Raw genomic sequence first — 12425 nt, 5'->3', positions numbered from 1 at the left:
TAATTTATAGTATTAAGAACTTTTATAATTCTATATCCTTCAAAAAATTAAGTAAAGAGCAAATTTTCAAAACAATATTTTTCTCTTGGAAAAGTTTTCTTCTTTCTTGCCCCAAGTGAATGAAATAAAAAAGAGTTTAATATATTATAGATACATGATATATAAAAGAAAAGAAGAAGTGAATGAATGAATGAATAAAACAAGTAAGTAGATGCCTTCTAAAACAAACAAAGACAATCCTAACCATAAGTCCAGTAGACAGTGGTTAAATGAGTTAACATTGAAGTTAGGCATAACCCACCAATCACTATCACACAATTAAACTAATAAAAGTATATAAATATGTGACCAACTTCCCATGTGTTCGTGTTCTTCTAGTTTTAAATTAAACTATGATTTTCTGCAATTTATTTATTTAAAAAGAAAAACTACAATCATTACTAATTTCCATAAGTAGAAGTAAAATTAATGTTATTGGCTTTATTTTCTTTCATTCGTCTTTAAAAGTCAAACCTTGACTCCTTCCATTGCCGCAATTTTAAGATCATATGTATATACTAGTTACAACGGTTTTAAAAGGAAAATTTGCTATTATATGCTAAAAAATTAAACAAGTTAAAAAATTAAACCAAAAAATTAAATATAGGAAAGTTATCCTACTTTTTTAATTTCTTCTCCAAATTACCCCTTATTTTTCAACTTCCCCCCATTTTCTCTAACTTCCTTCTCTCTCCTCCTTCTCTAACTCCCTTCTCTCTCTCTCTTGCTCTCTCTCTCTCAGACCAAAAAAAATCACCACGGTTTGCAATCAGCCGGACCTCCACCCACCACGACCTCAGCCAGACCTCAGCCGGACCTCCCACACACTCAACCGACCTCCACATTCATTTTTCTCACCCAAAAACAATGGGTAAGTGTTTTTTATGCAAAATATTGTTGGCTTTTGTTATATTTAGTGTAAGTTGTATGGATCTGCACATTGTTGGTTGTATTTTGTCCATTTTGCGTTCTGAAATGAAAGTAGACTATGCTCCATTTTCTGCGTTTTTTTTCTTCTGGGTTTTTCGTTTTTTTGCGATTTTTGAACGATAAATTGCGATTTTGTGCGATTTCTACCAAAGTCAGAGGTTAGGGATGAAACTATGCGACATTTGAACGATGCCATTGCGATTTTGTGCGATGTTATGTGTGGAAAAAACTAAGTATTTTAGGGCGATTTTAGGGCGATTTGTGGGTGACTTTATCTGTGTGCGATACTTGTGCGATGCCTGTGCGATATCATTGCGATTTTGTTTGTATTAATTTTGTCCAAAATTTCTTGCGATAGTTGTGCGACTTTGTGCGATGTTTTTGCGATATTGAACGATATGTGTGCGATTTTAAATTTGTACGACTTTATTTGTACCTTTTTCTGATTTTAAATTTTTTTGTTTGTGACAGATTCAACTGTATTTGTGCCTATATTGTATGATGGTGTTTGGGCTGTCAAGGGTTTCAACTGGTATTCAATTCCCCAACAAGTAAGACGTTGATGTTTGACATTGACACTACTCTTGAAAAGTTGCGTGAAGTTTTGTATGAAGAGTTGGATGTAGATCCTTTGCTGTATGAACTGAAATTAGGAGTCAGTTACATGTACATGAAGTTTGTTACATTTGGGCGATATTGTGCGATTGTTTAGGAAAATAATGATAGTTTATGGCATTTGTGTTGTTTTGCGATATTGAGCAATATTGAGCGATATTGAGCTATTTGAGCGACAGTCAAGGTACTCATAGTTTTAGCGATCTTTGTGTAATGTTTGTGCGATTATATTGGATATGTTTTGCAATTTTAATTTAAAAACCTTATACATTTTTTCTGCGATTTATTGCGATGTTTGTGCGATTCATAATTGTAGTTTTGCGAGATTTTGCGAGTTCTTTTGCGACATTTGTGCGATTAATAATAATTCCTATTTTTAAAAATGCAGATGGCTCCAGAGCTCGTTCTCCCATTGTCCGAGCATTTTTCAGGGCGTATCACCTACAGAGAGAACGGGTACTTCACTGCTATAAAGGATAAGTTCGAAGCCTTTAAGTTGACTGATAAGGTGAAGGAAAGTCCCTTCGGATCTTTTTGGAATGCCAGTGTTCTTCAATTCTCCGGGGTGATTGTGCATCGACTGTTATTGAGGAAAAAGAAAGTCAGTGAAGTTAAAAACGATGAAGTGTGGTTTTACGTGGGTAAAACAGAAGCCAGATTTGGGAGGTCTGAGTTCAGTTTGATCACAGGCCTAAAGATGAGCGGTGGCCCCTCGACAGCAGAATTGAATACATGTAACAGACTTCTAATTTGTACGATATTGAACGATATGTGTGCGATTTTAAATTTGTACGACTTTATTTGTACTTTTTTCTCATTTGAAAGGCACTTGGTGCCTTTCATGTACATGCAACAAACTTCTAATTTCAGTTCATACACCAAAGGATCCACATCCAACTCTTCATACAAAACTTCACGCAACTTTTCCAGAGTAGTGTCAATGTCAAACATCAACGTCTTACTTGTTGGGGAATTGAATACCCAGTTGAAACCCTCGACAGCCCAAACACCATCATACAATACAGGCACAAATACAGTTGAATCTATCACAAACAAAAAAATTTAAAATCAGAAAAAAGTACAAATAAAGTCGTACAAATTTAAAATCGCACACATATCGTTCAATATCGCAAAAACATCGCACAAAGTCGCACAACTATCGCAAGAAATTTTGGACAAAATTAATACAAACAAAATCGCAATGATATCGCGCAGGCATCGCACACAGATAAAGTCGCCCACAAATCGCCCAAAAATACTTAGTTTTTGCCACACATAACATCGCACAAAATCGCAATGGCATCGTTCAAATGTCGCATAGTTTCATCCCTAACCTCTGACTTTGGTAGAAATCGCATAAAATCGCAATTTATCGTTCAAAAATCGCAAAAAAACGAAAAACCCAGAAAAAACGCAAAAAACGGAGCATAGTCTACTTTCATTTCAGAACACAAAATGGACAAAATACAACCAACAATGTGCAAATCCATACAACTTACACTAAATATAACAAAAGCCAACAATATTTTGCATAAAAAACACTTACCCATTGCTTTTGGGTGAGAAAAATGAATGTGGAGGTCGGTTGAGTGTGTGGGAGGTCCGGCTGAGGTCTGGCTGAGGTCGTGGTGGGTGGAGGTCCGGCTGACTGCAAGCCGTGGTGGTTTTTTTTTGTCTGAGAGAGAGAGAGCAAGAGAGAGAGAGAGAGAGAGAGAGAGAGAGAGAGAAGGGAGTTAGAGAAGGAGGAGAAAGAAGGGAGTTAGAGAAAATGGAGGGAAGTTGAAAAGTGAGGGGTAATTTGGGGAAGAAATTGAAAAAATAGGATAACTTTCTGTACGCCCTGGATTTCCCACGGGCTGTTTAGCAGGACGATCCTCGGACTAAACATGATTTAGCCCGAGGCTCCCACAGGCCAGAGGCTTTATCTTCAGGACGGGCCCTTTCTAGCTCGAGGGGATGGAGTTTCCTGCTCCCTCTTGTTGTTCCAGGAGCTGGGAACAACATCCGGCGACCACTGACGGATCAGCTCGGGTTATGGATTGCTCCGGTAGCGAGCTTCTCAGGAAGCTCTGACCCTATGGGAAGTCAACACGCAAGATAAACGTGCATAATCCTGCCATCACGTGTCCGATATCCCCCTGACTTCTCTGACACGCCGCAGGAACGTGCGTATTCAGACACCCACGGACGGGTTGGGCCGTGCGGCCCATTATCTCCTTCCATACTGATTAGACCACACTTATGTGTCAGGTTTAGGAAGTAATCATGAATATCACAGACTTGATATGACAAATGGTAAGGTCACGGGATGACCTCCCTACCAATTTCCAGGTGCCTTCTCCTATAAATATGGAGACCCTGGGAATTGATAGGGGTTGGAAAAAATAGTCTTGTAAGAACTATATATTTTGTAAACCAATTACCCAGAAAAGATCAATAATATTGACTAGTGGAGTAGAAGGATTTTAACCTTCGAACCACTTAAAAACGTGTTTAGGGTCACCTAGTTCTTCTCACAAAGATTTCATATCTGCGGCGGTTCTACTTTTAAGTACTAATCTCTTTCTCTTCTTCTCTTAATTACTTGTTGCCGAAGAACCGCGTCAACAGTTTGGTGCTTTCATTGAGAGCAAGTCCAATTAGTACTACCACAAACATACAACTATGGTGACCACTCGATCCAAACATGGCAACGAGACAGAACAGCATGATGGGCAGGAGGCCCGCCATGTTGCCCTCCCCGAGGAGCAAGTTCCTGAAGTCCAGCAAAGGCCAGGAAAGCAGCCGGCCGGCCAAGACGACACTGGTAGTTCGACGCCCCGGCCGCCTAATCCGAATCCAGGTTATTATACTGCGGTGGAGATGGAGAATGCTCAACTGAGGAGCCAGCTAGCAGCAGCTGGTCAGCAAATCCAGGATATTCTGAGTCGACTACCCCCTCTCACAACCAACGGTAACGTTGGAGAGAGGCAAGGCGAGGCTCCTAAGTCTCGCCGGAGTAATCGATCCAGGTATAGCCGTTCGGGTAGACTCCCTGCAGCCAACTCCACCCCTTCATCACGCCATCAAGAGGCGAACTTCAGGGAAATGCCTCAGACCGAACCACAGCGATACAGCCGTTCGGTTAGGACATCAACCCCTAGCTCTCAGCCTTCCTCGAGGACACCCGGAAGAGATAGGGGAAATTCCCAAAGGAGGGCCGAGGAGATCCGGAGACGTCAGCCCGTCCCCGAAGAGCGTCCAGTTCCTCGTCCAGATCGCCCAGCGCGAAACCATCAAGCTGGCAGGGCCGAGAGGCCCCCACCAAATTTAGTCCGTCCAGACGGCACTAGGATCGCCTCTCCGGTCAGGCATCCTCCTTCTCCCATCAGATACCCGTCTCCTCAGCCCGTCCGAGACATCCCGACCTACATAAATAGTAGGAGAGACCCGCCATCGGCCGGGCCTTCCCGGCGCAGCAGGGTGCCGGGGGAAGGATCAGGTCGGAGCCGCCAAAGACGCACGTCGAGCCTGTCCAGCAGGAGTCACTGGAACGGTAGTGCACGGAGTGATCTTTCGGGAGGAGACCTGCGACAGCGACTGAGTTCAGCACAAAGTCACCATAATACCCAGGGAGGCGACCTTCGAGATCGCCTCAACTCTCATAGAGAGGATCGAGTTAGGGATGGTAGCCAGGCCCGCCCAGTTGGGGTCCGATCCGAAGTACGTAATGGCGGGAATGCCCCAAATGACCTATCTCCAGATAGGAGGGGCAATAACCTGCCTAATATGTACAACGGGTCCGGAGCTGTTGAACAGCCCCGGAATAACCCAGGATCTCAGGACAAAACCTTAGAGCGCTTAACTCAAATGGAGGAGCTGATGAAGAAGCTCCTGTCAGAGAAAGAAAAAGACGAATATGATTCAGGGGATGAGATGGAGCTCTTCGCCCCCAACATAGCAGCAACGGCATACCCTTCTGGCTTTCGTATGCCTCACTTGTCAAAGTTCAACGGGGATGGAGACCCATCTGACCACTTAGGGATGTTCAACACCCTAATGATGGCTCATAACATCGGGCCAGAGCTTCGTTGCTTGATATTTCCTTCCACCCTAACTGGACCTGCCAGGCAGTGGTTCAAACAAAGTAAAAGGCAGTCAATCAGCTCCTGGAAGACCTTTTCGGCTGACTTCAAGAGGGCATTCCGCGCCTCTCAGGCCGCCAGGGTCCAGGCCGACTCCCTAGCTAACGTGAGACAGCAACCTGGAGAAACGCTAAAAGCCTACTTGAGCAGATTTGCAAATGTCGCTGCTCGAGCCAGAGACGCCGACGACAGCTCCAAACTCATGGCTATGAGGACCGGAATCCTAGTAGGCGGAGATCTGTGGAAGGATATTCAAAGGAGGGGGGTCAGCTCAGTTAGTGAATTCCTTAACAGAGCCCAAGAATGGATAAACTTGGAGGAAGCTGAAGCTTCAGCCGCGGGGACCAGCCAGGTCCTCGAGAAGCCCGCTGGGGCGGGAACAGAGATCGTAGTAGCGACTCCCGACGTCACGCAGAGCAACCAGCCCGGTGGCGGCAAAAGAAAAGGAAATGTTGAAAACGTCCAGCACGGTCAAAAGAAGAATAAGTCCGTGGATAAATTCAAGCCCGTGTTCACAGCGTATACCGAGCTCACCCAAACCAGAGAGAATATTTTCCTGGCCAACGCTACGCGAGTCCCCTGGAGAAGACCGGAGCCAATAAAGCACCCTAAGGGAAAGAGAGACGCTTCCAAATTCTGCCGTTTTCATAACGACGTCGGGCACAATACCGACGACTGCAGACACCTCAAAGATGAAATCGAGACTCTCATCCGAGCAGGTCCGTTGGCGCAATACTCGCGGAACAGGGTCCCCACAGGTCGACCCGCTCCGGAGATCCCAGCCAGTCAACCTGGACCTCGAGTAGATCAGGACGTCCCTCCCCCCGTGGTCGAGGGAGAGATTTCCACCATCTCTGGAGGGCCACACATGGCTGGCACGAGCAGAGGCGCCCAGAAGAGGTACATAAATGAGTTGAAGGCCCACAATGGAGGGGAGTTCGTCCCGGAACAGCGTCAATCAAAACAACAAAGATTAGAGAAACAACCAGTCACTTTCACGGAGGAGGACGCGGGCCATGTCCAATTCCCTCATAACGATCCCTTGGTCGTAGCAGTCCAGCTCGCCAACCGGAGAGTAAGGAGGGTGTTAGTGGACAATGGGAGCTCGGTGAATCTCCTATTCCGTTCAACCTTAGAAAAAATGGGTCTGACCGTCTCCGAGCTAAAGGCAACCTCGATGATGCTATATGGTTTTTCAGGCGAAGGGTCAGCAGCGATAGGAACGATCGAGCTGGTGATCACCCTAGGCGACGAGTCCCGAACAGTGTCCAAACTGCTCGAATTCGTAGTCATTGACTGCTCTGCTGCCTACAATGCAATTTTGGGCCGACCAACACTCGTTGCTTTCGAAGCTATCACATCCGTCCGGCACCTCGCCATGAAGTTCCCTACTTCGACAGGGGTCTGCACTATCAAGGGCGATCAGCTCGCTGCCAGGGAATGCTACAGCATTTCCATGAAGGGAAAATCTAAACCCGGGCAGGTGGCGATGGCCATTCAGGATGAAGAGGAATCGCAGGGACCCAAGGCGGCCCCTGAGATTGAAAAACCTCGGGTTTCCGAAGACGAAAAGCTCGCCTTAAGCGAGGACATTGACCCCTGAGTAGGCGAGGACAGGTCCGAGCTCCAAGCTATTGAAGATCTCGAGGAGGTAGGCATCGATGAACAAAATCCTTCACGGACGGTGAAGCTCGGAAAGAACCTCTGCGATAGAAGAAAGGCGGATCTGACCGCGTTTCTGAAAAAGAACCTAGACGTATTCGCATGGTCGCACGAGGACATGATAGGGATCAGTCCGAGCGTAATCATGCACACGCTCCACCTAGACAAAAGCGTCCCTGCAAAGTCTCAAAAGCAGAGGCGTTTAGGGACAACCCGAGCCGAGGCCCTTGAAGAAGAAGTGGCCCGGCTCAAAACATGTGGCTTTATCCGCGAAGCCAGATTTCCCATTTGGGTTGCCAATCCCGTGTTAGTTCCAAAGCCCAATGGCAAGTGGCGGACCTGTATTGATTTTTCCGACCTGAATAAAGCCTGCCCCAAGGATTGCTTTCCGTTGCCGAGGATCGATCAACTGGTGGATGCCACGGCGGGGCACGAGCTCATGTCCTTCATGGACGCGTACTCGGGCTACAATCAGATCGCGATGAATCCAGCAGACCAGGATCATACCAGCTTTATGACCCCGACTAATGTCTATTGTTATAAGGTCATGCCGTTCGGTCTTAAGAATGCCGGGGCAACCTACCAAAGGCTGGTAAATAGAATGTTCGCGGATCAGATCGGGAAGAACATGGAAGTGTACGTCGATGATATGCTTGTCAAGTCAAAGACTGCCACCAACCACGTTGCCGACCTGGAAGAATGTTTTAACATACTGCGAGAATATGGCATGAGGCTCAATCCTCAGAAATGCACTTTCGGTGTCGCATCGGGGAAGTTCTTGGGTTTCATAGTCAATACCCGAGGAATCGAGGCAAATCCCGACAAGATCAGGTCACTGCTCGAGCTTCCATCCCCCAGGTCGTGGAGAGATGTCCAAGGCCTCACAGGAAGGGTGGCGGCACTGAACCGGTTCATTTCCAAATCGACCGACAAGTGCCTGCCTTTCTACAACCTGCTCCGCGGAAACAAGAAGTTCAAATGGACAGTAGAGTGCGAGGGCGCATTCCTCGACCTAAAAACGCACCTAGCTGAGCCACCTGTGCTATCAAAGCCCAGGGTAGGAGAACCTCTTTTCCTCTACATGGCCGTGACTGAGGACGCAGCTAGTGCCGTTCTGGTGCGAGAAGAGGACCAGGCTCAGAAACCGGTTTATTACATCAGCAAGAGACTCCTCGGAGCTGAGTCAAGGTACCCGTTGATGGAAAAGCTGGCGTTCTGCCTAATCACGGCCTCGCGAAAACTCAGGCCATACTTCCAGTCCCACTCTGTACACGTCATGACCGATCAGCCTCTAAGGCAGGTTTTGCAAAAGCCTGAAGCCTCGGGACGCTTGCTAAAGTGGGCGGTCGAACTCAGTCAGTTCGAGATTTTCTATACTCCCCGAACTACCATAAAAAGTCAAGCCTTGGCCGACTTCGTGGCAGAATGCGCGGGATTCCGTGAGATCCCATCGGAAGATTCACAGCAGCTCACATCCTCAGGCTCATCGTGGAGGATCTTCGTTGATGGCTCATCTAACGAGAACGGCTCCGGGGCCGGAATCATTCTGATATCCCCAGAAGGACATAGATTCCATTCGGCGCTGAGGTTCGGGTTCAAGGCGTCCAACAACGAGGCAGAGTACGAGGCCTTGTTAGCCGGACTTAGGATAGCTAGCGAGCTAAAGGCAAGCTCTGTCCAGTGCTTCAGCGACTCCCAGCTCGTGGTGAATCAGGTCTTAGGCGAGTATCAGGCGCGGGGTCCCAAGATGGCCTCTTATTTGGCTAAGGTAAAATCCGAATTGTCTACGTTTGGGCAAGGGTCGATCGAGCAGATACCTCGGGAGCAGAACGCCAATGCGGATGCTCTCGCCAAGCTCGCCACCTCGGGGGAGGCAGAAACCCTGGGGTTGGTGCCAATTGAGTTCTTGGACAAACCAAGCATAGACGGAGATCGAGCGGATATTGAGATGATTGACATCAGGCCAACCTGGATGACCCCCATTGTTGAGTACCTCGTCGAGGGCAAGTTACCCGAAGGGCGCAACGACGTACGGCGAGTCCTTTATCAAGCTCCGAGATATACGCTAGTCGAGGGGGTGTTGTACCGACGTGGGCATTCGTTACCTCTCCTCCGGTGTGTTCTTCCAAGTGAGGCGAAGGCCATCCTGCAGGAAGTTCATGACGGATTCTGCGGAGATCACACTGGGGGGCAAAGCCTGGCCTTGAAGATCCTTCGGCAGGGTTTTTACTGGCCGACTCTGTCCAAAGACTCGATCTCATACGTAAAAAAGTGCGACAAATGTCAGCGGTTCGCCGCGGTTGCATGAGCCCCCCCGGCCTAGCTAAAAATGATATCGTCTCCCTGGCCCTTCGCCATTTGGGGCATAGATCTAATAGGCGCCCTGCCCACCGGAAAGGGCGGGGTCCGTTACGCCGTGGTAGCCATTGACTACTTCACAAAGTGGGCCGAAGCAGAGCCGTTGGCGACAATAACATCGAAAAAGGTGCTAGACTTCGTGGTTAAAAGCATCGTTTGTCGATTCGGCCTACCCAAAAAGATCGTTTCCGACAATGGCACTCAATTTGACTGCGACCTGTTCACCGAATTTTGCGAAAAGAACGGAATTGTGAAAAGTTTATCATCCGTGGCCTATCCCCAGGCGAACGGCCAGGTCGAAGCTGTCAATAAAACTCTGAAGGCAAGCCTCAAGAAGAGGCTAGATGAGGCAAAGGGGATCTGGCCAGAACAGCTCCCCCAAGTTCTGTGGGCCTATAGGACCTCACATCGGACTCCCACGGGTCACACTCCTTTCTCCCTAACCTTTGGAAGTGAAGCGGTCCTCCCCGTGGAGGTAAAGGTCCTATCGCACAGGGTCCGGTCCTACGAACAGAACAAGAACCACGAGCTCCTATGCCACTCCTTAGACTTGATGGATGAGAGGCGAGAGGATTCACAACTCCAGCTCGCCCATTATCAACAGAAAATCACTCGCTACTTCAACACTAAGGTCAAAAGACGTGCCTTTAGCGTCGGCGATTTGGTCTTGAGGAGAGTTTTCCTGGCCGGGAAAGATCCCAAAGATGGGGTTTTGGGACCAAGCTGGGAAGGACCATACCAGGTCATCGAAGTCATCAAAGAAGGGACGTATAAATTAGCTCGACTTGGTGGAGGGGCGGTCCTGCGGACTTGGAATGCAATCCACCTAAAGAAATATTATCAATAAACATGTGTAAGACCTAGAAGGTCACCTCCCATGTATAAATAAAAATCAAATGTTTCTCGTTATTTGCAAGGGTAATTTTAAAGTAACAACGAAAGACCCTTTCCCAGTTACTTGGGGGGCATATGGTACCCGGATATATCCAGGTCTCCTTAACGACTTAGGTGTTAATTTTTATCTATGGATAAGAGTTATCACAAACTAAGTCCTATCCTGGTCTTAACCAGGTCATAAAACTTAGAAGTTAGCTAAAATTTGTTGACCGAGGTTCTTCTTTAAAGAGCCCGGGATACGGATAAAAGTTGACGCGATCTGAGTTTTTTCAAAATAAGCTCCTGGTCTTAACCAGGTCATAAAACTTAGAAGTTAGCTAAAATTTGTTGACCGAGGTTCTTCTTTAAAGAGCCCGGGATACGGATAAAAGTTGACGCGAACTAAGTTTTTTCAAAATAAGTTCCTGGTCTTAACCAGGTCATAAAACTTAGAAGTTAGCTAAAATTTGTTGACCGAGGTTCTTCCTTAAAGAGCCCGGGATACGGATAAAAGTTGACGCGATCTGAGTTTTTTCAAAATAAGCTCCTGGTCTTAACCAGGTCATAAAACTTAGAAGTTAGCTAAAATTTGTTGACCGAGGTTCTTCTTTAAAGAGCCCGGGATACGGATAAAAGTTGACGCGAACTAAGTTTTTTTTTTCAAAATAAGTTCCTGGTCTTAACCAGGTCATAAAACTTAGAAGTTAGCTAAAATTTGTTGACCGAGGTTCTTCTTTAAAGAGCCCGGGATACGGATAAAAGTTGACGCGAACTAAGTTTTTTCAAAATAAGTTCCTGGTCTTAACCAGGTCAGAAAACTTAGGAGTGAACTAGAAATTTGTTGAACGCGGATCTTATTTAAAGAGCCCGGGATACGGATAAAGTTAACTCGAACTACGTTCATAAAAATAAAGAGATAAATTATGACCAAATGCATGAAAATATATATGTAAAACTGGTTGAGCAAATTGTCTCGAGGCGGAAACGCCTCACATAAAAAAGAGAACTACAATAAAAAAAAAGGGGAGTGTTCAAAATACGAAAACAAGAAGCATCCTAAGCCCCATCAGCTGGCCCTTTGGAGGTCGCGGTCTCACCCTGCTCCGCCGCGGCAGAGGCCTCTCCAGTCTCCGATGGAGGAGCCTCCTTATTCAGGCGGGCTTGAAGCCGCGGCAACAGGAATGCCCAGAGGTCCGGCGGCATGAAGGAGAAGTCCGCGTCCGGATTGTGGGACCAGCAGTGATAGAATAGGTCCTGTAAGGACTGCTCCGACACGACCCGCTCGTCTTTCAGGGCGGTCTGGGAGGTCTGGACTTCTTCCTTCGCCACTTCAAGGTCTGCCCGCGATGCGGCCAGGGAGTTTTTAAGCTCTAGGTTCTCGGAGCGAAGCTTCTCTAGCTCGGATGCGGCCAGGGAGCGTTTAAGCTCTTGGTTTTCCGAGCGGACCTTCTCTAACTCGGCTTTTGAGGCCGCCAGGGCGTCTCTCGCCTCCTGAGACTCCTGGAGGGCAGTCTGGCGATCTGCTTCCAAACCCTCGAGCTGGGCCTTGGTCCTAACGATGCCTCTATAGGCGGCAGCCATGCCCTGCAAGAAAAGAGTGATAAATTAGCAAACTGGAAGGAGAAAGGCGGCGTGTGAATGTCAAAGCCTTAGAAGAAGGGGGCACTTTACCGTTAAAGTCATGTCCATAGCGGACTCTATAACTCGGACCGGGCTTGTTGTTTCGATGGCCCGGAGCTCCTTCTCCCTGATATTGTAATAGTGGCTGACGGCGTAGCTGGCCGACTCGTACACCGTACCCCGGAATGCTTCGGGCATCTT

At 47.2% G+C, this 12425-nt stretch overlaps 1 protein-coding gene across 1 annotated transcript; it reads right to left on the bottom strand.

Annotated features, from left to right (window-relative positions):
- Positions 1–2002: 2002 nt before the first annotated feature.
- Positions 2003–3322, bottom strand: LOC133793794 (uncharacterized). Its single transcript, XM_062231067.1, has 2 exons — positions 3131–3322; positions 2003–2627 (listed from the first exon to the last, which is right to left on the bottom strand). Exons 1-2 carry the CDS (start codon positions 3132–3134, stop codon positions 2218–2220), a joined length of 414 nt encoding a protein of 137 aa, XP_062087051.1. The 5' UTR covers positions 3135–3322; the 3' UTR covers positions 2003–2217.
- Positions 3323–12425: the final 9103 nt, after the last annotated feature.

This window comes from Humulus lupulus, chromosome 8 (genome assembly GCF_963169125.1).
Source record: "Humulus lupulus chromosome 8, drHumLupu1.1, whole genome shotgun sequence".
Lineage (NCBI taxonomy): Eukaryota > Viridiplantae > Streptophyta > Magnoliopsida > Rosales > Cannabaceae > Humulus > Humulus lupulus.
The sequence above is the reverse complement of the archived record's forward strand: the minus strand, read 5'-3'. Positions and strand labels throughout refer to the sequence as shown.